The 27,268-nt window shown below is 36.6% G+C and overlaps 1 protein-coding gene across 2 annotated transcripts in view; it reads left to right on the top strand.

The window, feature by feature from the left end:
- The window catches only part of EPS8 (EGFR pathway substrate 8, signaling adaptor), a 189,703-nt gene that overhangs the window by 96,179 nt on the left and 66,256 nt on the right, over positions 1 to 27,268 (top strand). For both annotated transcript variants that reach the window (XM_027129513.1, XM_027129512.1), the window contains 2 exons: positions 25,268 to 25,341; positions 26,152 to 26,225. In XM_027129513.1, coding sequence (XP_026985314.1) covers positions 25,283 to 25,341; positions 26,152 to 26,225 — 133 coding nt within the window. In that variant the 5' untranslated portion in view covers positions 25,268 to 25,282. The remainder of the gene's footprint in view (positions 1 to 25,267; positions 25,342 to 26,151; positions 26,226 to 27,268) is intronic.

The raw sequence follows: 27,268 nt of genomic DNA on the forward strand, positions 1-27,268 counted from the left end.
AGTGTTTGAAAGAAATGACACTTCATATCCTTCCTTCCAAGAAAAACATTGGGTGTTTCAGGAAGTGGTCTTGGTGAGTCAGAGGATAATACTTTTTCCTCTGAGTCAGTTCTGAACCTCCTTGATATAAACAGGTGTACTTTTACCCAAACTTCTGCTTTTCAGATCAGATGTTAAAATCATCATTTATACACCCCCACACCCACAGCGGTACTTTCATTGGCATTTCCACTCAACATTGAGGGTCTTATCTAACTGATTGTAGAAATTCTGCGAAATAAATTCTTTAACAAAATTTTAGTTCAATTCTGTACTTCTAAATTTGTTTCTATTTTGCATCAATTTTTCTTTAAACAGGAGTCATTTGTGTCAGGTGGTCATATATGTCAATCACAGAGGAAATTTATGTTGGTAATAATATCCACTTGGGTCACTAAAATCCTATGTGTTTTTTTAGTACACATATATAAACTCTCCGTAGCACATGTTTAGTACTGGAATCATTTTGCCAAAGACTGTACGAATTTGCCACACCCCAGAGCGAGGTCAGATTTACCAAGGAATAAATCACAAAGGTCCTTCCTAGCTACACTAAAAAATATTAAACCTGATAACTAATTGCCAAGTGACTAGCTGTTGCTAATGTTGAGTTGGTCAGGGAAAACCTTAAGAAAGGAGTAGGGATTGGGGAATTGAGCAATTGCTGGATGGTTGATATAAAGTAGTGGGTGGGGTGTTTAGTTTAAGACCAGAAGCCTGCAGGTGAGCCAGTGCAAGAAATGCTCAGAAGAGTGCATGGTGCTAGGGGAGGTTTATAGGTGGGAAAGCCTGTGGGAACGTGGAAGCCCGGAGAGATTGCTGCAGGCAAACTCTTGTGGGTCTTGAATGGTAAGCTAAGGAATTTTCTTTTTGCGCGTGTGCAAATATAACTTGTAGCATTCTTTATGCTGATTCTCATGTATTTCTCTTGTGTCATACTTGATTGACTGCAACTGGATTTTACTTCAGTGGATTTCATTTTTTAGAACCAGTATTTAAAGAAAAGATCTCCATCTCTATTTTCTCCAGAATACGGTTCTTCAGGAAACTAAAGGAGCTGATAGATAGATGTAGATACAGATCTCAAGGGACCTGTTGCTTTTGTATGTCATCCTTATAACAATCTTATTCTCATTTAACAGATGAGTAAACAGAGGCTCAGAGAGGGTAAGGACTTGTCCAAGGTCACAGAGAGATGGTAGAATGAGGATTTACATTCAGGGGTGCCTATCTTCATAGCATGTTCTTTTTACTATTTCACAATACCACAATGAAAGCATTAGAATATACTCAGTAAGTTTTTATTGTTTCCTGTGGCTCTGATAAAAAGCGCCCCCAAAGCATTTTCCTTCTTGGTAGAAGCATTACTATTATTTTTTTAGGAATAGGAAAGTGGTCTTTGGATGCTAGGAAATTGCTCCTGGGCAAGCTTGCTCACCCATCCTCTTGGGGAGCAGCAGTTGGACCATCTTTATTTTCTACAGTAGATTATTGTCATTTGAGCCTCTATAAGGTTTTCAAGGGCCATCAAATATGTTTAGGAATTATTTGTGGGTAGAGGTGATCCATGCTGTTGATCCTTTGTCCACTTATATTAGTAGATGGACACTTGGCCATTTTTCTTTTTTTTTCAGTCTTAAGCATTTGAGCCTTGGTGAGTTGGAGTCTGATTTTCTGTCTTGGCACATACAGTTATTACAAGAGCACGCCACTTAGCTTCATCCTATTTCCTTCATGGCAGGGGAGCAGCCACGTGGCGCTCGGCAAAACTAGCCCTCCCTGAGGTGACAACAGTGGCAGTTGAGATTAGGCACCACTCTTAGAAACACTGAGTCTAATACCTCATAAAATGCGAAGACTTGTTTTAAAAAAAAAAATTCCTTTTTAGCATCCCGGAATAAAATAGTTCAATTCTTAGGAGAGCAGGGAAATTCATCTTATTCTTCCTGGCTAACTAGTTTGTATGCTACTGTGTGCTGCTATGTGCTATTTCCAGGGCTTCTTAGCAGCTAAATTGTAAAAAAAATTTAAAAAAAAGGACAGCATTCCTCATGTCACATGCTTCCTTCGTAGGCGGGCTTGGAGTTTATGAAGTTAGAGTTCAGCCAGTCCTCAAAGTTACTTATGTAAGGACCACCCCCATCAATGAGAAAACAGGATACTTTTCGGCTCTGCTGTATTCTGTCAAATGGTCTGTGTAGGTAAATTTGTATGACAGGAAGCAGGTCACTGAGTTGATGTGCTAGCCTTTGTCACTGATGTCCTGGAGCTAATGACATGGGAGCTGCAAAGAGCTCTTGGAGATACCCTGGTTTTCAGCTTAATCAGTACTGATTAGGAACTGATGAGTTCAAGTGACATGTCCAAGGGCACAGAGTTAGGAATAGTATTAGCAAAGCAAGGAGTAGTGTGGACTTTGGTGTTCAGTGTCCTTTCTAACCTCAGGACAAATCTAAAGCAAGTTGACACCTAGGATGTTCCAGCTGGAAGTTCAGGAGTGGTGTCTCCTCACACTCACAGGAAGAATGGTTGGGCTTTGGCAGGACTGATGTCCACTGTTGGAGAGGGGATGGGATTGGAGAGGCGAGAGGATGTGGTTAGATGAGGATTTATTTTCGACTCCATTTGGGGATGATAAGGAAGGTGGCTGGTAATAATAGAGGGCAGGATGGAGAGGCAAGAGGATGGATGGGGGTGGCTGAGAGGGATTTGGGAGAGAGTCCACACTGCCTGCCCTTTTCCTTGAGTCGCTCTTGTTAGAAGCTAGTGATGCTAAATGTTTTCTGTTTTTAACTCAACTAGTTAAAATATTTCTTACTAAGTTTTTCTTGCTTTTAGAGCATTGTTTCATTCTCCTTAGTAAGAAGGTTTGAAATAAACATCTTAGTTTGATCGAGTAAAAAAATAATTATGAGCCTAATTTTTTCATTCATTGAATACGTATTTAGTGAGAACTTACTACATGTTATGAGCTATGTTTAGCACTTGGTATTCAAGAAAATTATTTAGCCCCTGCCCTCAAGGGGTCTACAATATTGTGTACAAACAAGAAAATAGGAAGTTGCAGTGCAGGGTGATAAGTACATCTCAGTGTTGGACTCAAGCCTTATGGGAACACATGAGAGAGGCACGTAGCCTACTGTAGGGGACTCACGGAGAGCCTCCCAAGACTAAACTTTGAGTCGGAGCTGGCTAGGTAAAGGTGGCAGGGAGGTTTGGGGAGTGAAAGTTTATTCCACATAGAGGATGTAACTTGAAGGCAAGAGTCTGCAAAATAGTTCAGTATAGCTGGTGCATAGCTGCCAGTGTGAGCCTGTGAGGGATGTGGGTGCTGGGAGGGGGCAGGAAGGCAGAGCTTGTGAGAAAAGAAGCCTTACAGTATAAAGGGTCAAATCCTCGAAGAGTGCTATGCTATGCATTCGAATTGGCTACCTGCGGGGTGGTGGGGATCTCTTGACTGGATTTAAGTAGAGGAATGATTAAAAAAAAAAAAAAAATTTAAGTTTTAGAACGCAGTAGTATTAGATTGGTTCAAATTATTTCTACAAAAGCTTCTAAAACGATTCCAGTTTAGATCATCAAAAGACCAAGAGATCATTTAAAATCCTGACACTCTTCAAAAGTAGATTTTTACTGCTTATATAGCATAAAGCTAGGGAGTTTAAAAACTACTTAAGAGATAACACCAAATGTAAGAGAACGTATGTTACCAGAAACAATCACGTGTCTCCCTTGGAGTGTAATATATTAAAACTATTAGAAGAGGTTGCTGACTTGTTTTTTTTTCCTTGTAGAAAATAATTATTTAATAAGTAAATATGAAAACAGTTCTTAAAAAGTCACGGCACAGCCACATGGTAAGTCATTTATAGCCATTTAGATTAGGTTATTATTAGGAGTTTTAATAAGCTAGGAAAATGCTTACAATTTATTTTTAGTTTTTTTGAATTTTATTTTATTATTTTTTATATAGCAGGTTCTTATCAGTTATCGATTTTATACATATTAGTGTATACATGTCAATCAAGAGGTTGCTGAGTTTAAGCTATGCTGACACTTAGCAGCTTGAGGAAAACTGTTAACTCTTTTCCCATCAAATTTGCTAAAACTAAGTAAGATTGCTAGAAAAAGCAGCACATGTTTTTAAGTTGATTTGTTGAAGTTCATGAGAGATGTTTCCCACAGAAGTTTGAGGAAAAGTGCCCACCACGTATCATTATGTTTAATAGAGATAAAATGGAATATCTCTATAGTTTCATAAGGCTTCTTGGGGTAGTTTTTGGTATCTATTTTTCATAATAATTCATATGTCCCCATGTTTGTAAAAATATGTGTTGCCTCAAAGTTGGATATAAAAGTCAGTTCTAGTTTTATTGATTGCAATTATACAATTGGAAATATGTTCCCATAGAGAAATACTCTGTAATAGGCATAGACTTTGCTGAACAAAAGTTAAGGTGATGTTATGCCCTGTTAGAATTTTGTGATCATTTTGAAATTCTAGGGTGCATTGTTTTTATCCTGGTACTGTCTTTGCCTTCGTCTTGATACTATTTCTAATAGTTCTGACTGTCTCCTTCCTTTACTTCATAAATATCCAGAATCCAGTCCTTTTCTTTCTTCTTTATAAGTAAACTAGACTGTTAGTTCTTTTCTACACAAATGTATGCACTATCATTTGTAATAAATTTATAGCAAAAGAAGAAAGTCCCTTTAGTTCTATTTAGATGCTATGTGAATTTGGGTGAAAAACAACTCTCTAACCATTATTTTCCTCTCCGCAGAATGGTTGGATGGCAGAATGGTTGGATTTTATTCTATATCTACTAATTAGCTTAAAAATTTTTTTTAACTGAAGTTTAGTTGATTTACAAAGTTTCAGGTGTACAGCAAAGTGATTCAGTTATATATCTTTTTTCTTTTTCAGATTCTTTTCTATTATAGGTTATTACAAGATATTGAACATAGTTCCCTGTGCTATATAGTAGGTCTTTGTTGTTTATCTATTTTATATACAGTAGTGTGTATCTGTTAATCCCTAATTCCCAATTTATCCCTCCCTCCCGTTTCCTCCCTTGGTAACCATAAGTTTTTCTACATCTGTGAGTCTATTTCTGTTTTGTGAATAAGTTCATTTGTATCATTTGTTTAAGATTCCACATGTAACTACTTATTAGCTTTTTCACATTGACATGTTATTAAACTCTGTACCTAGCTTAACTCATGTGTACTGTGAGCGTAGTAACGGTTCCTACCTCGTGAGTTTAATGTGACAATTAAAAGAAAATAAATAGATGTAAAGCACTTAGAGTTGTGCCTGGCACATAGTGCATCTAAATGTTAGCTGCTACTGCTGCCCCTCCTCATCTTTCTCCTCCTCCTATCACTACTATTAGCAATCATAGCAGTAGTAGTTCAGTTCTCGCAGTGCACTGATTTTACAAAATCATTTGGCTTAAAAAGGGGGACAGTGATTATGCTAGCTAAATGATGCCTAGTTTATTTACTAAAGAGCTGGAATTAACCTGGGGGCTATTTAGAAATGTTAAACTTGTTCTTGTAATGAGCGATACATTTTAATTAAATCCAATCACGCTCCGCCTTGTCTGTTCTACCTACCTCTGCCTATGGGCCATTTTCCCAGTTGCTCAGAGTTGGAAGCTATGGGAATGGAAAGAAAGAAATGCAAATGTGGCATTACCAGCCCTTGTGATAATTCCCTCTTCAAATTTCCACTTCCTTCAGACCTCAAATAGCCTGCTTACCCAAACAGATCTATCTTAACTTCCCAAACAAAAATCCATACAGTATGATCCAGGAACGTGACAGGTTGGAGTGACTCTCCCTTCCCTGGCTGAATCAAACACTTTTTTTCACTTAATAATTCACTATAGTGAGTTGTGTTTGCTCTGTTTCAATTGCAGGTGCTCAGATCCAGGAATGTAATTTTTTTTTGGGGGGGTTATAAATTGACACTGGCCCAAAAGTGGATGTGTTGCTATAAACAAATCCCATTTCTGCCCAAGTGGGAATAGTAGTTCATTTGTTTCTCTCTCTCTCATTTCCCAGGCTCTTAAACTTGAAGTACCTTCAGTTAGCATTTTATAGATTTTACTGCTTTAGTTTTTGTGATTCTTCTTCCCTAGTCTCTTTTATTTTATTTCGTTTAAATTCAGGTTGTTATCGAATAGGATTGAAAACAACATTCTTGTTCAGGATGATTTTTGCATAGATTTGCCAACAGGGCACTGTTTCTGTGCATCAGTCTTGAAACACTGAAAGCACTTTCAAAAAACGACATAAATTCTTTGTTTCAAAGTTTCACTAATTATCCTAGGTTTTAAGTGAGGAAATCCTGAAATAACATTTCAGAATGAATCTCTCAGTCCCATACTTTTCAGAAGTTCATAGATAGGTTTGACTCAGTCTGACTTTATATCCTCATAAATACTATCTTTTCTATTCTTTTTCTTCTAAGCAATTGACAAATGTTGTAATATTATATTTATTATTTTACTTATTTCATGCTGGCTCCCCCACTAGATTGTTAGCAGCATGAAGATAGGAACCATGTATATTTCGTTAATTGTGCACCCAGGGTCTAGAGCTATCCTGTCTAATATGGTTGCCATTGGCTATATGTAGCTATTTGCATTTAAATTAATTTAAATCTAGAAGAATGCAAATTTCAGTTCCTCGGTGGCACTATCCACACTTCAGGTGTTCAGCACTTGTGCTCAGCTACTGTATTGAACAGTGATGATACTGTACTTTTTCAGCAAAGCTGGAAGTTTTATTTGACGGGGCTTATCCAGAGCACTGATAACTATGGAATGGTTACATAGTAAATCCTTGTGAACAAGTGAATGAATGAATGAATGAGTACTGCTGTTGGCTCGTGCCAATTAACACTGGATGAATCTTGTTTGATGCATTTACAGAGGTTATTCTGATTTTTAATTCATCAGTGTTGACATACCCCCAGCCAACTTCAAAATACTGGATTTATCATTAGTTAAAGGAAAGTATACAACAGTGGTTAAAAGCATGACTAGTGATCAAATCTTAGACATGCTACGTAGGTATCATGACCAAGTTACCTTTGCTGGTAGCTTTTGTAAGTCACAGATTTCCCATTAAAATGGGGATAATAAGCTCTTCTAACCTCATAAGGTGGTAAGAATTACGTAAGATAATGTACAAATAGTGATCGGCACAGTGGCCGACCCATTAAAATGCTTAATGAATAAGCATTATTATTATTATTTTTACAATAGAGAACCGAAATATGTCTAAATTGACCCCAGTTCATGGATAATTTCTGGGTTGGTTATAAAGAACTTCACTGCTAATTTTGAAAACGCACATTATAATTTGGCACACATTTTCAAAGGTAGTACTATCCACAGTCAAAGCTTACACTTATTATCTTTTAAATGTGAAATTTCATAGCCTTGATTTAAAAACTTTTCCCATCGGACTTAATTATTTTCTTCCTTTAATTTTTATGACTATGTAAATATCTAACCTCTCAATAAAAGAAAGCTTCACACTACTTTTATACGCAACTTGAATTTTAAAACTAATGCACAGATATCTCTGACTTTTATTTTGGGGTAGCTCACAAAGAATTTGTTTCCCAGATATATTTATTAAAGAGGGCTTCTCTTTGGAAAAATATATTTAAAAATCCATTTAATTAAAACGAATAAATTAGTGGTTATTTACCTAAGGATGAATTTCAGGTTTCATTTAGGAACCTAACTCTGTTATGCATTTAAAGCTATGATATAATTTCTGGAAAAACATTTAAAGAGTTTTTCATTAACTGTAATGCCTGAGTTAGCTAGAGATATTACCCACTTTTACGTATTATAATGTTGTTCCTTTCCTGGAATTTGAAAGTAGCGTTTGTTTTTATAAAAATAGCAGGCGGTTAAACGTACACTACCAAAATATCACCTGACGTTATGTAGAGTAAATCTCCTTCATTTTTTGTGCTTTCACTCTGGCTGTTATGGTACTTTTATTTTTAGTATAAACTTGTACTCATATTTCTCAGCCACCTTAACTTCTCAAGTTCATATTACAGGTGACTTTGAATTTTTCTCCTGAGTTTTTCATTAACAGATATTTGTCAATGTTTAGACAATGAAAATACGTTAGAGAAAGAAGCAGATTAAGCACATACATATATTCCAGTCTCTCCAAAAAAATAAATAACTAAATAAATGACAATGAAGGGATTTGAAAAATGCAGAAAGTCAGTGAGACCAAGGGACTCTGGAAAGTCCAGGGACGATTGTAACTAACCTACACATCCTGAGAAGCTGAAACCCACGCTGCTAGGGAGAGACACTGAGGTTCACTTCAGAGCCTCAGAAAGACTCGACAATGAGGTGAGGCTGAAACAGGAGGATGAGTGTGTTTAAATAGAGCTTAGATCCCAGATGCCTCCCCACTCTCCAGCAGGATTATTCCGTGGAGAATGTGAAGTAGAGAACTCTCAAGTGGGAGATACCAAGGCACATACGGAGGTGGGAGGATTAAGGGAAAAACTTACTAAGCAGTGAGACACCCTCAGGGTACTTCTACTCCTCCCCAAATTTTGGCAGTCAGATATGTATTCTCCAGGGATGAAATTGGAAGATGCTTCTCTGAAGAATCTGATCTATCTATGCAGAAGACCTGTAGGTACTGATGGTTGGGGAGGTCTCCCAATGGAACAGCCCAGCCAGATTGCTCTGTAGTGAAGCTCACTTGTTGAGAAGACCCACCCATTGACACAGACTTTCCAGTCAGCTATTTAGTGCTCTACCTTCAAGGTGAGGAGAGACCAATGATCACCAGACATTTGAAGAAATCCAGAGACCAAAACAAACCTGGAGAAAACAAGGAAATTGCCAGAAATAGAGATGATGACTTGAGAAAAACATTTTTAAATACAATCATTATTCTCAGAAACATCCAAGAATACATTGCAGTTAGGAAATAAGAACAGGTGCTATGAGAAAAGAAACAGGGCATAAAAATGTACTTCTGGAAATAATTGAAAATTGGTAGAGGACATGGAAAAATTAAATAGTATTTTGAAGATAAAGTTGAGGAAGCCACTCAAAAAGTAGAACAAAAATAACAGGAAATGGAAAACAAAAAAGAGAAGAGACAAGAAAATTAGACACTCAGTCCAAGAGGTCCTATTCTGAATAACAGACTTTTTTAGAAAGAAGAAAATTTTTAAAAAATGTTGTAAATAAACTATCAAAGAAATAAGTCAAGAAAATTTCCTAGAATTTAAGGACAATAATTTTCAAATTTGAAAAAGCCTATTGAGTTTCTAAAGTATTGAATTTTTAAAAAACTCCTACACTGATGTAGTCATGAAATATCAAAACATCAGGGGAGAAAATTGACGATCCCCAAAGTCCAGAATTGCAGAAAGACAATAAAATAGTCCCTTACAAAATACTGAGAAACAGAATGGCACCTGAAATTTCGGGAAAAACACTGAAGACAAGAACAATGCCTTCAAGATTACAAAAATAATTTCCATTATGGAATTTGAAACCAAGACAAACTATTGATCATCTACGAAAGTACTATAAACATGTCTGCAGTTATATAAAACTTCAGAAATTATTTTTCTCATCATACTGTTTGTCAGGAAGCTCCAGAAGTATGTGCTTTTCCAAGATAAGAAAGTAAAAATAGGAAAGGGAGAGACTCGGGATCCAGGAAACAAGGATCTAAGATAGGAGAAAGATGAAGGTAATGAACAAGATGTTGAATTTGGGTACCACGACAAAAACTGTGCAGAAGGCTTAGAGAGTCATCGATTCCGACTGTGACAGGAATATATAGAGATCAGAGAGAGATGCCCACAGAAAGATAAAAATGATGGAATAGATGGTGTTTAAATGTACTCAAAGGAGACACTTCTGGTGGAGAGTAAAGGGATGAAATTAATAAAAGTACATAGGAGAACTAAGGGTCGAAGGTAAAATAATTATTAACTCTAATAAAGAGAAAAGGTTGTACAAAAAAAGGAAATTTAACCCTAGCCTACTGTGAATGGCAATTGCGCAGACACAATGCACTAAACTTTGGTCTAACCAAATTTGATATAAATGTAACGTTGCCTTCTGTGATGTGCATTCTCACTCTATCTCCAGCTTCATCCTCATTACTTCCTACTTCTTAAGTTATTCTAAGTAACTGAATTGCTGGTGGTTTCCTAACTGCATGAAGCTGTTTCTTGTCTTCACTCTTCCCTTTTCTCTTCTGGCGTACCTGGCTCATGCATCAAAACCTGAAGGAAGGCTTTTAGGAACTGAATGCCCTCCCCTTCCCAGCAGGAGGTGCCCACCTTGCCTTCTGCCTGTCTGCTTGCCACATTGTACTATAAACATACATTTCTAAAGGTCTTTATCTTGCCTTCTTTGATTCAGTCCTTCTTTGAGGGAGATTTTTGTTCTGGAGACCCACCCCGACTCTAGCTTCTCCTGAACTTTATACAGTGCTGTCCTTACATTGTCTGTAATATGCTCATTTCCTAAATACACCTTTTCTTTCTTTCTTTTCCCTAAAATGTCCTTGTAAGATGGGCAAGTTTTCAAGGAAGTCTTTGTTAGTCACAGGTCTGCTGTGAGTTGGTTGGGGTGCCAGGGATTTGTTTTTTTAGTAAAAGTATCTACTGGCAATCAGTTCTTTTCATATTCAGCCAAATGTAGATGATTACTGGAATTGGCTTTGTTTTGGGACTATTCCTGGTTGCATCGCTTTCTAACAGCGTATTAGGACTGCCTCTATTTCTGAAGATAAATGAAAAACAGTATTTTGAAAGGAGCGCATTTTTATATTTGTCAACAAAATATTGAGCTGTATTGAATAATAGGAATAAGAAGCAGTTAAGAACGATCTGACAATTTTACCTTATCTGCCTAGGCATGAACTTTCCATGGCCTTATAAAGTTATGTATATCGAACTTGGTACACTCTGATACCTAAAGCGGTACACAAGGTATTCTATTAGAGCAAAATACCTGTCCCTGTGTAACCATTATGCTGGTGTTTGGATCTGTGAAACCATATCTTGCTAAAACAGATCAAACAAATTGAAATAATGAATAGGCTTTGATAAGATATGGGACCTCTATGACTTCTTATCAAAATAATCAATGTTTGAGTGGTATGGCAGGCAGGGAGAGATGAAGTTGAGATGACAAGTAGCATCTTTTTATAAAATATCTGAGAAGCAGTTTGGGAATGATGTAAACATGTACATTATGATGCATCAGAAAGCTTGATTTAACCTTCATTTGTACAGAATTGCATTTCTTAAAGAAAAAGTCCTGTATCGTTTAACAATTAAACATTTTTATTTCTAATAACCTTAGGGAGATGTATTTATGTTTTGGAAAAGTGGGATGCTTTCAGCATAACAGTTGCTTAAAGGTGACAGTTCCCACTTTGTGGGTTGTGACCATTTCTAAAATGATGTTGTACAGTTTGTAAACCATTGGTCCTCTTAAGGAGCTGTACTGAAAACTCAGAGTGAATCACCTGCCGCGTTTAGTTTATTGTTTAACATCCGTTGCTCTAGGTAACACCGAGGAAGGTAATCGTGTGGCAACAGGGTAGTTAAATATTAAAATGTTATATCTTGTCCGTGGGTTAGAACGCTTCTCACTGTACCTGTAAGGTTTTTGATTTACTATTTTTAGGGGCCATTTAATTACATCATAATGAAATTTGAATTCAGGAGTTTCGATTTCATTAAAGATAATTTTAGAACATATTTTTCTGTCTCTCCACCCAGCTGGGTTGCGTCAGGCCCAGATAATGCTTTGTTTGCCTTTGTAAGGTATATTGACCTGTACTAATGTAGCATATGGCACTACTAGGGAAGAAGGAAGTTTAGCAATAAAAATATGTCGTATGAGATCCTAATTCCTCAGTGGCTTTTGTTTTGCATTAGTCAATGGCACAAAGGTTAATTTTGGAAACTGTCCACCAAGGTTCATAGAATATCAGTGAATACTAACCCTCAAGATTGATTTGCAAAGAGTAGAGATTTGAAAGAAACTTACTGGGGGTGGGGTAAAAAGTACTGAGATGGTCGTCTCGACTTATTTTTCCAAAATGTTCTTCTCTGAATTCTGCTCAATTGAGAAATGAATTGACAGAAAAAGTTATAGTTTTATTTTTACCCTGAGAGAAAATGTCCACAGTGAATATTCTCCTACCTCTTCTTGAGAATCTATGTCTAACAATTTTTGCTTCTGGAAAGATTTGAACTTCTTAGATAATGTTTACCTTTTAAAGTTCTGATCATCTTTTGGTGGTGGTAGCTAGGGTTTTTGTTAAGGGCTGGGATCTCTCTCATGCCCTGATTTCACTTGCTTTCTTTCTCTCTTTTCTTTCTCCCTCTCTTTCTTTCTTTCCTTTCTTTCCTTTCTTTCCCTCTCTTCCTTCCTTCCTTTCTTTCTTTTTTAGCAGTATTCTGTGCCCAGCACAGAACTAAAGCTAACTCAGATCTTGTCTGAACCAACTGAAACAGGAGTTTTACAGGCAATGAATCATCAAGAGTTTTTACTTGGTGAATCTGAACCCTTCTTTTTTCTTTCTCCATCTTTTCATTTCAATATAAAGAAACAGAATAAATAAATAAATGGTGGTGAATATACAAATCTCCCATGTAGAAGAATTCCAAATAATTTGTGCAGATACTCCTTCCTCAAGGAGGTGGAGCAGAACTCTCCACCCCTTAAGTGTGGGGTGCATATAATGACCTCCTTCCCAACAGGCCTGTAGAGTGGTGGTGAGGAAAGTCACTTTATAGTGGGGAAACCTGACAAATGCTGCTTCAGTCAAGGACCAAGGTCAGCATAAACGATGTAGAGTCATGCTAACAGCGTGTAGTCTTGGTGTGATGTGATGAGAATGGCATATATCTCTGTGGTCTTCCTTTCCAAAACCTGTAACCCCATTCTAATCATGAGAAAAACATCAGTCAAACCCCGATGGAGAGACATCCTGCAGAATATCAAAATGCAGCACTCCTCAGAAAACTGACAGGGTCATTATTGCAGATTGAATTGTGTCCCTCCAAAAGATATGTTCATATCCTACTGCCCTGTACCTATGAATGTGACCTTATTTATTTATTTTTATTAAAAATTTTTAAATTGGGGCTTCCCTGGTGGCACAGTGGCTGAGAGTCTCCCTGCCAATGCAGGGGACACGGGTTCGAGCCCTGGTCTGGGAGGATCCCACATGCCGCGGAGCAACTAGGCCCGTGAGCCACAACTACTGAGCCTGCGCGTCTGGAGCTTGTGCTCCACGACAAGAGAGGCTGCGACAGACCTAACACAGCCAAAAATAAATAAATAAATTTATTTAAAAAAAAAATTTTTTTTTAATTGAAGTACAGTTGATTTACAGTGTTGTGTTAGTTTCAGGTGTACAGTAAAGTGATTCAGTTATACATATCTTTTTCAGATTGTTTTCCCTTATAGGTTATTCCAAATATTGAGTATAGTTCTCTGTGCTATACAGTAGGACCTTAACAATGTTTTGAACTGAGTTATTAGTCATTTCCTGTGTTTAATATCCAAGCAGTGTATATGCACTGATGATGTCATCAGTGCAACAAGAATTAGAGGGAAATACTCAAATAGTACTAATAGGGTATATATGATTCTTCTCTCTACTAGGCCTTCCTATCAAATCTATCACAATATTACACACATAATTATGGCTAAAGTGTTTCTTTTTAGTTGTTCATTAAATTTTTTTTCATGCAGACCTTCAATTTTTATTTTTTTATTATTCAAACAGAAAGTCACAAAAATTATAGTCATCCTCATCAGTTCACTCAGTCCCATGTAATTAATTTTTTTTCATCTTGATCTTTCGTTAGCACTTTTATGAATTCATCAGTTTTCCATTAGAGTTCTGAAAATGCTTATTCATTCAGTTCAGCAGTATAGTCAGTTACCAGAGACCTGTACTTGTCAGTCTCTTCCATGAATTTCTTGAAGATGAAACCTTTTATAGGAACATTTTTGCAAAAGCATCGGAGTACACCCAGAACTGTCTGTAAATGACAAAAGACTTAAAAATGACCGCAGTTAAAGATTTGATGAAAGTTCACGATAATGCAATTGAGAAGGAGATTTAGTTATTTCTGAGATATATATTTTAAAATAATAACTAGAATTATGACTTATAACATTATACCAGAACATATAAGATTTTTAGGAATTTCACGTAATGTCTGAAACATTTATATTAACATCTTTCCATGCAAATAACCCAAAGAACGTTTAGTATTGTTTTTTTTTAAATTTTTGAATTTTATTTTATTTTTTTATACAGCACGTTCATATTAGTCATCAATTTTATACACATCAGTGTATACATGTCAATTCCAATCGCCCAATTAATCACACCACCATCCCCACCCGCCCCGCGGCTTTCCCCGCCTTGGTGTCCATATGTTTGTTCTCTACACATGTGTCTCAACTTCTGCCCTGCGAACCGATTCATCTGTACCATTTTTCTAGGTTCCACATCCATGCGTTAACATACGATATTTGTTTTTATCTTTCTGACTTACTTCACTGTGTATGACAGTCTCCAGATCCATCCATGTCTCAGAAAATAACCCAGTTTCATTCCTTTTTATGGCTGAGTAATATTCCATTGTATATATGTACCACAACTTCTTTATCCATTCGTCTGTCGATGGGCATTTAGCTTGCTTCCATGACCTGGCTGTTGTAAATAGTGCTGCAATGAACATTGGGGTGCATGTGTCTTTTTGAATTATGGTTTTCTCTGGGTATATGCCCAGTAGTGGAATTTCTGGATCATATGGTAATTCTATTTTTAGTTTTTTAAGGAACCTTCATACTGTTCTCCATAGTGGCTGCATCAATTTACATTCCCACCAACAGTGCAAGAGGTTTCCCTTTTCTCCACACCATCTCCAGAATTTGTTGTTTGTAGATTTTCTGATGATGCCCATTCTAACTGGTGTGGAGTGATACCTCATTGTAGTTTTGATTTGCATTTCTCTAATAATTAGTGATGTTGAGCAGCTTTTCATGTGCTTCTTGGCCATCTGTATGTCTTCTTTGGAGAAGTGTCTATTTAGGTCTTCTGCCCATTTTTGGATTGGGTTGGGTTTTTTTTTTAATATTGAGCTGCATCAGCTGTTTATATAATTTGGAGATTAATCCTTTGTCCGCTGATTCATTTGCAAATATTTTCTCCCATTCTGAGGGTTGTCTTTTCATCTTGTTTATGGTTTCCTTTTTTTTTTTTTTTTTTTTGCGGTACGCGGGCCTCTCACTGTTGTGGCCTCTCCCGTTGTGGAGCACAGGCTCTGGACGCGCAGGCTCAGTGGCCATGGCTCACGGGCCCAGCCGCTCCGTGGCATGTGGGATCTTCCCAGACCGGGGCACGAACCCGTGTCCCCTGCATCGGCAGGCGGACTCTCAACCACTGCGCCACCAGGGAAGCCCTGTGGTTTCCTTTGCTATGCAAAAGCTTTGAAGTTTCATTAGGTCCCATTTGTTTATTTTTCCATTACTCTAGGAGGTGGATCAAAAAAGATCTTGCTGTGATTTATGTCAAAGAGTGTTCTTCCTATGCTTTCCTCTAAGAGTTTTATAGTGTCTGGTCTAACATTTAGGTCTCAAATCCATTTTGAGTTTATTTTTGTGTATGGTGTTAGGGAGTGTTCTAATTTCATTCTTTTACATGTAGCTGTCCAGTTTTCCCAGCACCTCTTATTGAAGAGACTGTCTTTTCTCCATTGTATATCCTTGCCTCCTTTGTCATAGATTAGTTGACCATAGGTGCCTGGGGTTATCTCTGGGCTTTCTATCTTGTTCCATTGATCTATGTTTCTGTTTTTGTGCCAGTACCATATTGTCTTCAGTACTGTAGCTTTGTAGTGTAGTCTGAAGTCAGGGAGTCTGATTCCTCCCACTCCGTTTTTTTTCCCTCAGGATTGCTTTGGCTATTCAGGGTCTTTTGTGTCTCCATAAAAATTTTAAGATTTTTTTGTTCTAGTTCCGTAAAAACTGCCACTGGTAATTTGATAGGGATTGCATTGAATCTGTAGATTGCTTTGGGTAGTATAGTCATTTTCACAGTATTGATTCTTCCAATCCAAGAACATGGTATATCTCTCCATCTGTTGGTGTCATCTTTAATTTCTTTCACCAGTGTCTAACAGTGTTCTGCATACAGGTCTTTTGTCTCCCTAGGTAGGTTTATTTCTAGGTATTTTATTCTTTTTCTTGCAATGGTAAATGGGAGTGTTTCCTTAGTTTCTCTTTCAGTTTTTTCATCATTAGTGTATAGGAATGCAAGAGATTTCTGTGCATTAATTTTGTATCCTGCAACTTTACCAAATTCACTGATTAGCTCGAGTAGTTTTCTGGTGGCATTTTTAGGATTCTCTATGTATAGTATCATGTCATCTGCAAACAGTGACAGTTTTACTTCTTTTTTTCCAATTTGTATTCCTTTTATTTCTTTTTCTTCTCTGATTGCCGTGGCTAGGACTTCCAAAACTATGTTGAATAATAGTGGTGAGAGTGGACATCCTTGTCTTGTTCCTGATCTTAGAGGAAATGCTTTCAGTTTTTCACCATTGAGAATGATGTTTGCTGTAGGTTTGTCGTATATGGCCTTTATTATGTTGAGGTAGGTTCCCTCTATGCCCACTTTCTGTAGAGTTTTCATCATAAATGGGTGTTGAATTTTATCAAAAGCTTTTCCTGCATGTATTGATATGATCATATGGTTTTTATTCTTCAATTTGTTAATATGGTGTATCACATTGATTGATTTGCATATATTGAAGAATCCTTGCATCCCTGGGATAAATCCCACATGATCATGATGTATGATACTTTTAATGTGTTGTTGGATTCTGTTTGCTAGCATTTTGTTGAGGATTTTTGCATCTCTATTCATCAGTGATATTGGTCTGTAATTTTCTTTTTTTGTAGTATCTTTGTCTGGTTTTGGTATCAGGGTGATGGTGGCCTCACAGAATGAGTTTGGGAGTGTTCCTTTCTCTGCAATTTTTTGGAAGAGTTTGAGAAGGATGGGTGTTAGCTCTTCTCTAAATGTTTGTTAGAATTCACCTGTGCAGCCATCTGGTCCTGAACTTTTGTTTGTTGGAAAATTTTTAATCACAGTTTCAATTTCATTACTTGTGATTGGTCTGTTCATATTTTCTATTTCTTCCTTGTTCAGTCTTGGAAGTTTATACCTTTCTAAGAATTTGTCCATTTCTTCCAGGTTGTCCATTTTATTGGCATAGAGTTGCTTGTAGTGTTCTCTTAGGATGCTTTGTATTTCTGTGGTGTCTGTTGTAACTTCTTTTTCATTTCTAATTTTATTGATTTGATTCCTCTCTCTTTCTTGATGAGTCTGGCTAATGGTTTATCAATTTTGTTTCTTCTTCTCAAAGAACCAGCTTTTAGTTTTATTCATCTTTGCTATAGTTTTCTTTGTTTCTATTTCATTTATTTCTGATCTGATCTTTATGACTTCTTTCCATCTGCTAGCTTTGGGTTTTGTTTGTTCTTCTTTCTCTAATTCCTTTAGGTGTAAGGTTAGATTGTTTTTTTGAGATTTTTCTTGTTTCTTGTGGTAGGCTTGTATAGCTATAAACTTCCATCTTAGAACTGCTTTTGCTGCATCGCATAGGTTTTGGATCATCGTGTTTTCATTGTCATTTGTCTCTAGGTATTTTTTGATTTCTTCAGTGATCTCTTGGTTGTTTAGTAACGTATTGTTTAGTCTCCATGTGTTTGTGTTTTTTACGTTTTTTTTCCCTGTAATTCATTTCTAATCTCATAGTGTTGTGGTCAGAAAAGATGCTTGATATGATTTCAGTTATCTTAAATTTACTGAGGCTTGATTTGTGACCCAAGACGTGATCTATCCTGGAGAATGTTCCGTGCGCACTTGAGAAGAAAGTGTAATCTGCTGTTTGGGGATGGAATGTCCTATGAATATCAATTAAATCTATCTGGTCTATTGTGTCATTTAAAGCTTGTGTTTCCTTATTTATTTTCATTTTGGATGATCTGTCCATTAGTGTAAGTGAGGTGATAAAGTCTCCCACTATTATTGTGTTATTGTCGATTTCCTCTTTTATAGCTGTTAGCAGTTGCCTTATGTATTGAAGTGCTCCTATGTTGGGTGCATATATATTTATAATTGTTGTATCTTCTTCTTGGATTGATCCCGTGATCATTATGTAGTGTCCTTCCTTGTCTCTTGTAACATTCTTTATTTTAAAGTCTCTTTTATTTGATATGAGTATTACTACTCCAGCTTTCTTTTGATTTCCATTTGCATGGAATATCATTTTCCATCCCCTCACTTTCAGTGTGTATGTGTCCCTAGGTCTGAAGTGGGTCTCTTGTAGACAGCATATATATGGGTGTTGTTTTTGTATCCATTCAGCAAGCCTGTGTCTTTTGGTTGGAGCATTTAATCCATTCACGTTTAAGGTAATTATCAATATGTATGTTCCTATGACCATTTTCTTAATTGTTTTGTTTTTGTTTTTGTAGGTCCTTTTCTTCTCTTGTGTTTCCCACTTAGAGAAGTTCCTTTAGCGTTTGTTGTAGAGCTGATTTGGTGGTGCTGAATTCTCTTAGCTTTTGCTTGTGTGTAAAGCTTTTGATTTCTCCATCGTATCTGAATGAGATCCTTGCTGGGTAGAGTAATCTTGGTTGTAGGTTCTTCCCTTTCATCACTTTAAGTATATCATGCCACTGCCTTGTAGAGTTTCTGCTGAGAAATCAGCTGCTAACCTTATGGGAGTTCCCTTGTATGTTATTTGTCATTTTTCCCTTGCTGCTTTCAATAATTTTTCTTTGTCTTTAATTTTTGCCAATTTGCTTACTATGTGTCTCGGCGTGTTGCTCCCTGGGTTTATCCTGTATAGGACTCTCTGCGCTTCCTGGACTTGGGTGGCTATTTCCTTTCCCATGTTAGGGAAGTTTTCGACTATAATCTCTTCAAATATTTTCTCTGGTCCTTTCTCTCTCTTCTCCTTCTGGGACCCCTATAATGTGAATGTTGTTGTGTTTAATGTTGTTCCAGAGGTCTCTTAGGCTGTCTTCATTTCTTTTCATTCTTTTTTGTTTATTTTGTTCCACAGCAGTGAATTCCACCATTCTGTCTTCCAGGTCACTTTTCCGTTCTTCTGCCTCAGTTATTCTGATATTGATTCCTTCTAGTGTAGTTTTCATTTTAGTTATTGTATTGTTCATCTCTGTTTGTTTGTTCTTTAATTCTTCTAGGTCTATGTTAAACATTTCCTGCATCTTCTCGATCTTTGCCTCCATTCTTTTTCTGAAGTCCTGGATTATCTTCACTATCATTATTCTGAATTCCTTTTCTGGAAGGTTGCCTATCTCCACTTCATTTAGTTGTTTTTCCGGGGTTTTATGTTTTTTCTTCATCTGGTACATAGCCCTCTGCCTTTTCATCTTGTCTATCTTTCCGTGAATGTGGTTTTTGTTCCACAGATTGCAGGATTGTAGTTCTTCTTCTGCTTATTAAATTTTAGGAACAAATATTTTTCTTCAGCTAATTGTTAAACCAACAACATTCTGAATTGAACATATATTTTCCCCCAAATTATGATCTTACCTGTAAACAGTGAAACATTTTTCTCAGAATTATAAAAAAAGAGGAGTCAAGTTAATTATTTTAAGTGATTACAAGGTATTGTGCCGTTAAGGCACAGAATTACTCTTTCTACATCGATATTGGCCTTGAGAAAATATTGTGCTTCCATATGGCCTAGAAATTATTGTGACACCTTCACAAGTGTTAGCTACTATTGTCATCATCATTATTATTACTGTTATCATAACAGTTTACTGTTATTAGTTTCCTAAATTTATTCACACACACAAATTCTTTATTACTAAATATTAGACCAAATGACACAGAGAAATAGAGAGGGTGACATCTCTACAGACAACAGTACTGGTAAGATGTATTGAAAAGTTACTCCTAGAAGACACAGAAGGAGACAGAATATGTGATGATTTAGCAGGTTTAAAGCACATTTTTTTGTCTTTTAGTAAATTAAGCGCAATCACTAGTAGACCATGTCACGAAGTATTGGTAGAAATTACATTTCAACGGTCTTTGAGTTAAAACCCTAAATAATGATGGTAATCAATCTCCTCACCCCTATCTTGGTTATAACTTAGACCCAGAGATGTGACTTAAACTGAAATTGAAATACAGATACTTCAAGATAGGTACACTCAAACAGACTAACAAAAACTTAAATAAACAGAAAGGTGTCTGTGACATTTTTCTGAGAGCACAAGTCATTGTGTGGTAGCTAGATTGGGTAGACGGGATTCTAACACTGCGTGATGACTACAAACTCATTCATCAATTTGAAAATTGATACCATATGCAAGCAAGAGTGAAGAAAAGAAACGGAAATATAAATTGTTATTTATTTATTTATATTTGGGATCTTAAACTTTCCAGTACAATTTTAACTTGCTGGTTTAGCCTTAATATAGCCTCATGTGTTTCTGCTTACCATGATTTTCATACATTCTATTTATTTTCCTTTGAAAATTTCAGTGTTCAACATTTTGGGTATCTTGAACTGAGATCTTAAATTTACCACTTTATTTGCTGGAGAAAATAAGGAGAAAATTATAGTAACTATGACTTACAAGAAACGTTTTCATAAGGAAACTGATATTCTTATTTCAGATTTGTTGGAAGCTATTATGAAGATTTTAGTGTACACTTTTTTAGAATTAAGTAGTTAATGTAGTAGAGTTAACTGAATTTGTGAGTCCTTAAAAGTAATGAAGAGGGCTTCCCTGATGGCGCAGTGGTTGAGAGTCCGCCTGCCGATGCAGGGGACACGGGTTTGTGCCCCGGTTCGGGAGGATCCCACATGCCGCAGAGCGGCCCGTGAGCCATGGCCGCTGAGCCTGCGCGTCCGGAGCCTGTGCTCCGCAACGGGAGAGGCCACAACAGTGAGAGGCCCGCGTACCGCAAAAAACAAAAACAAAAACAAAAACTTAATGAAGAAAAACTTTGTCTCAGTTTTTAAGTTGTTTTAAGAGTTAATAAAAATAAAAGCAGCTAATTTCTCAGTAAGACTGATGGTTCTTCTATATTATATATACATATAGTCCATATAGGTATAAATTGGATATGTCTCTTAAAAGCCTAAAGGGGAGAAAACATTTGTAATTGTTTCCTTTGCAAGGTGTGCCCTGTGTTGCTGTGTTTAAATATCTGAAACCTTCTATGTTGCTACCTGAGCATCTCTGACAAATGACACTATGGTTGCCAAAGAGAAAAGTTTCTATATTTAAAATTCAGTTTAGCAAATCAACATTTTCTATTCCCTTTTATTCTATTCTCTTATTCTGACAGATCACTATTTTAAAGCAAAACAAACCCCGAATTTATTTGACTGTCATGAAGAATTAAACATGAAAAAGATGAGACGGTTATGGCTATCTCTTTTCACTAAAACCACCTGCTGTGGGTTTAAAATGCAAACTAGATCAAAACGACTGCAAACCCTGGGGGTTTAATTTATGTGCTGAATGAACCAGCTTGTTTTAAAAGAGTACTTCTTTTTTTTTTTTTTAACTTTAGAAGAAACTTGTACATCTATCTCATTTGATCTTTCACTAGCCCTGTGAGCTAGAAAGACCAAGAATTATCTGTATTTTACTGATGAGAAAATTGAGACAGAGGCTTAATTGACTTCCTTTCGGCTAGTTAGTGCCAGAAATGGTGTTAAAGTTCCAGGCGTCTGTGAAAGCCTCTGTCCTAACCTTTAGCTCTAGATCCATAATGTTATCCCAGGCCTCTGTCCTGGCCCAAATTCCAGAATGTAACAGTGACGTGCTCTCTCTTGATTCTGTAGACTTGTGAGAGCCAATTGTGAAATATTTAGGATTTTGTAAGCTGCTGTTAAACCAATGCTAGCTTGAAATGGGCCATGGGGGGAATACTTATACCAAGGAAATCAGGAAGTACTACAAATCAGGGGTTTATTTTTCTCCGGAGAATTGGTTTTCCTCTGTACACTGATTGTATCTAAGTATAAATTGAAGGAAAATAAACAACAATAATAAAAACAAATGATAATATAGTATAAATGTAATGTAATTTTATGGATGCAATACTTGGTTAGAGGTCAATATTTCTTTGTTCCTTAATCTGGAAATTTGCTTCTAAGCTGTGAATAAATATGGACAAGACTTCAGGAAAGGTTGAATTAAATGAGTGTTTTGGGTTTCCCTGGTGGCGCAGTGGTTAAGAATCTGCCTGCCGATGCAGGGGACATGGGTTCGAGCCCTGGTCCGGGAAGATCCCACATGCCATGGAGCCGCTAAGCCTGTGCCACAACTACTGAAGCCTGCATGCCACAACTACTGAAGTCCGCACTCCTAGAGCCCGTGCTCCGCAACAAGAGAAGCCACTGCAGTGAGAAGCCCGCGTGCTGCAACGAAGAGTAACCCCCGCTCACCACAACTAGAGAGTACCCGCACGCAGCAACGAAGACCCAACACAGCCAAAAATAAATAAAATTAAAAAATACTAATAAATTTTTTTAAAAAAACTTGAGTGTTTTGAGGACCTTTATAAATCCTATCCATTCTTTAAGAACTAGGTCAAGTCCCAGCCCTTCAAAATATTATGGCAGTTGCCTTGCTTTTCCTACCTCAGAACCTCTAGTAGGTTTAAAATAGAACCACATACATTGGGACTTATTTACTGTGTGTTTCATATGGATTGGTTTTGTCTCCTTAAGAATACAATAAACTCTTTGAAGAGTAGGATGTGGACTCTCCTTCCTTCTTTCTTTATTTGAATTAATATTTAATTCAAATATTAAATATTTTGTACTCTTCTTACTGCTTAAGAAACAGCAGTCATCAAAGCAGCTCTGCCCTTATGGAGCTTAAAGTCTAGTGAAGAATCAGGAATTAATTTAAACAAATGAGAAATTACAACTGTGGTAAATACTTTTAGAAATTGTGTATTGTGCTGAGAGTATCTGATAGTGGTGGGCTTTTATCTATTCACAGAGGTCAGTAAATGCTTCCCTGAGGACACGGTGATTGAATTGAAATGTGAAGAATGAGAAAGAATTAACTGGAAGTTACTAGGTCTTGAATGTTCTTTATGCAGGCTTTCTGTGCCCTCCCAATCTGAATTAAGTTCCCATATTATATACCCCCGCAAGTGACCCTGAATTTTCCCTTTGTGATAGTAACAACAATTTAAAATTTTACATTTATTCACTAAATGTTGTTTTTCCCACTAGACTATTGGCCCAAATCTAGGACTATGTCTCTTTTGATCACCTTGGTAGTGCCAGGATCCATCATAATACCTGACAATTAACTCACACAGTAGTTGTTAATATTTCTACTCTTTGCCTTTGTCTTATAATAAAGCTGGGCTATGTCCTACCTACCTCTCAGTTATTGAAAAGACATAGTAATGTAATGTATACAGAAGTCAGAAAAGTAAGACAAGATCCAAAATAGTTTAGTGCCACAGAAAGCAGGAAGGGCCACATGTTCAGGGGTGAATAGAAGTAATTCAGGTGTAGCTGTACTGTCGAGGAGAAAAAAAAAGGCCGTTGGATTTGACAGTAAGGAAGTTTTACTTATTTGCATTTATCTTGTTTGAAGGAAATTTGTTTAATTTGTGAAACAGATTAAAAATGGTTTCTGAAGATAAATTTATGGTGTTAATTTAAAAAGTTGTTTTCTTGTGAAAAGTAAAAGTTGTGTAAATGAATACCGTCTTGAAAAAAAAGGTGTATCCAAGTGTATATATAGGATGTTGTCAAATGTACTTTGAAAGAAGGAAATAAGAAAATGGAAGGAAGGGAGGGAGGGATGGAGGAAGGAAGGAAGGAAGGAAGGAAAACTAGATACAGGAAAAAAGACTGGAGGAAATTGACAGGACGGTTAAACGGTTATTTTTATTTATTTATTTATTTTAACATCTTTATTGGAGTATAACTGCTTTACAATGGTTTGTTAGTTTCTGCTTTATAACATAGTAAATCAGCTATACATTTACATATATCCCCATATCCCCTCCCTCTTGTGTCTCCCTCCCACCCTCCCTATCCCACCCCTCTAGGTGGTCACAAAGCACCAAGCTGATTTCCCTGTGCTATGTGGCTGCTTCCCACTAGCTATCGATTTTACATTTGGTAGTGTATATATGTCCATGCCACTCTCTCACTTTGTCACAGCTTACCCTTCCCCCTCCCCATGTCCTCAAGTCCATTCTCTACGTCTGCGTCTTTATTCCTGTCCTGCCCCTAGGTTCTTCAGACCTTTTTTTTTTTTAGATTGCGTATATATGTGTTAGCATACGGTATTTGTTCTTCTCTTTCTGACTTCACTCTATATAACAGACTCTAGGTCCATCCACCTCACTACAAATAACTCAATTTCGTTTCTTTTTATGGCTGAGTAATATTCCATTGTATATATGTGCCACATCTTTATCCATTCATCTGTCGATGGACACTTAGGTTGCTTCCATGTCCTGGCTATTGTAAATAGAGCTGCAATGAACATTGTGGTACATGACTCTTTTTGAATTACGGTTTTCTCAGGGTATATGCCCAGTAGTGGGATTGCCGAGTCATATGGTAGTTCCATTTTTAGTTCTTTAAGGAACCTCTGATGGTTATCTTTAAATGATAGGGCTCTGGGTGATATTTTTCCCCTCTGTACTTTTTTGTATTTTGTGCTTTTCCATATTTCTCAAGTTTTTTAATTTTATGAGCTTATATTACTTTCATAACGAAACATTAAACAAAGTAACATTTCATAAAACTGCCAATGATGAGGTTGAGTGGAATATAGAATTATGTTTTTGTCTTTAGAGGGTTCAGAATTATATTTAAAATTTTTCTTTTTTATATTTGCTTACAATTTTAGTATATTAATGTTAAATGCCAATTTAATCTTTGTTTATATGTCCATCTGTACTTCTGGAGCCTGAGCTCTTTGAGGGTGGAGATCTTTATATTTCTAGCATCATCCTGGAAGTGACACATATTTTGTTGAATGAAAAACTTTAAAACTGAGATGTCTCAACCTTTTTAATGCCTTCAATCCATGTACCTTTCTTTTTTCAGAACATTAAAGTCATAATGAATGGTCATATTTCTAATCATCCCAGTGGTTTTGGAATGTATCCATCTCAAATGAAGTAAGTTGGAAATTTTATATTTAATTTCTTGGTTTTCTAAATTTGATTTGGTAGTTTTAATTGTTTTGTATTTTCAACGAAAAGATCTCTTTCATTTCTTTATGTAGTTCATTCCTCAATATATAATTTCTTTCTAACACTAAGATACATTATTGTTAAAAGTTTACTGTGTCTCTTAAGAAAAAGATGGTTAAGTAATATCAACCCCAATGATAGTGATCTAATAGAAGACATTTGGTTCTGGTATTTTATGTATTATTGCTTTCCATAGTTGCATACATACTCTACTTCATAGCTTTCACTTTCTCTGGAGCATTCTTTTTTTTTTTTAATTAATTAATTAATTTATTTATGGCTGTGTTGGGTCTTTGTTTCTGTGTGAGCGCTTTCTCTAGTTGCCTCGAGTGGCAACTAGAGAGTTGTGTCTGTTTCGTTACAGTCTAAATGATTGAGAACTTTTTATGGTTGGGTCACTGCTCGCAGCTCAGTTCAGTATGGCAGACTTAAATTTTTCTAAGGCAGCTTCAACCTTGTTGAATCCCCTTGGCTGCGGTTCTGACTTGATGCCTGAGAGGTTGCCATTTGTACCAGCCTCCATCCACGGTGGGTCAGGATCCAATAGCCTATTTCTTGACTGGATCAGTATCTGGCTCCATTTTACAGAGCCGGTTGTATAAACTCTATATGTTCTTTAAAAACACATGGTGATTGTGGTCCACTGGAATTTTTATTTGTAGTTTTGACATTTTATTGCTTACTTTGGACTTTAACTCAGCACGATGACCTTTTTTTTTTTTTTTTTTTTTGCAGTGGCTACGGATCACCCCCCCCCTTTTACATGGACAGAGAACACAGTTCAAGAACAAGTGCAAAGGCTCTCTATGGTATGTTTGTGTATTTAATGGGGTATAATTCTATTTCTAACTACTTACTTTTTATGAATGACTCGTTCAAAGCCGTAGCTTGAACCCATGCCTTGTTTATATTATTGGGAATGAAGTAGCGATTGATAGATAAGGATTATTTTAAAAATAATTTTTACAGAAGCTACCAACGCCGTTAATCTCTGCTGGCTGTCATACAATTTAGAACTACAGATGAAATGTATTCAGTACTTTCTAAGGAGTCTTTTTGCACGGTACCAGTACCTTAGGTGGATTTTCCCATCTAATTATGTATGATATGTTTGTTTAGGTAGTATTACGGTATGACCAACAGCCCTTATATAATTTCTTTCAGATCCTTCTCTAACTTCCATTGTCCTCCCTCTATTGTCTCACTTATAAATACTGGGGTTTTTTTGTAAACTTCAAATATAAAATAGAAGTCAATACTACAAAGAAGTTAAGGACTCCTGAAATATACCACATATGTTTAGGAAGGCGTTTGCTTTCACAGGGTCTGCATGGCCTTTTATTATTATGCAACCATAAAGAATGAGACTAGTATTGTGGTTAAGAGCAAAGACACTGGAGCCAGACGTCCTGGGTGCAAATCCAGTTATCAGCTGAGCAAATTACTTTACCTGTCTGTCCCTCATTTTGCTTGTGTGTATAGTGGAGATATCTTGTAGGGTTGACAGGAGAATTTAATGAGTTAGTACATGTAAAATGCTTTGAACAGTGCCTGGCAAGCAAAAAACACTGTATATATTTGCTATTATTGTTATTATCTACTATAGGAACCAATAGCATTTTCTAAATTTGAAATTCGTTTCTTTTTATGTCACCTAGAGCTACAGTATCTTGGCTGTGGCAAGAATGACTCATTCTAAGGTTTTGTGATTCTTTCTCTGCCTATATGTCCAGTGACTAGACTTGAGGACTCAAATTATACAATCATAAAATGGATTTTATACCGTACACAGGTACATTTTCTGTGGCCTTGTCAATGTGATTAGCGTTGGTTTCAGTTCTCTTGAGTACGA

The sequence above is a fragment of the Aethalodelphis obliquidens genome, unplaced genomic scaffold (assembly GCF_003676395.1).
Source record: "Aethalodelphis obliquidens isolate GAN/ISIS:26980383/991018 unplaced genomic scaffold, ASM367639v1 scaffold36, whole genome shotgun sequence".
In the NCBI taxonomy this organism is placed as follows: Eukaryota; Metazoa; Chordata; class Mammalia; order Artiodactyla; family Delphinidae; genus Aethalodelphis; species Aethalodelphis obliquidens.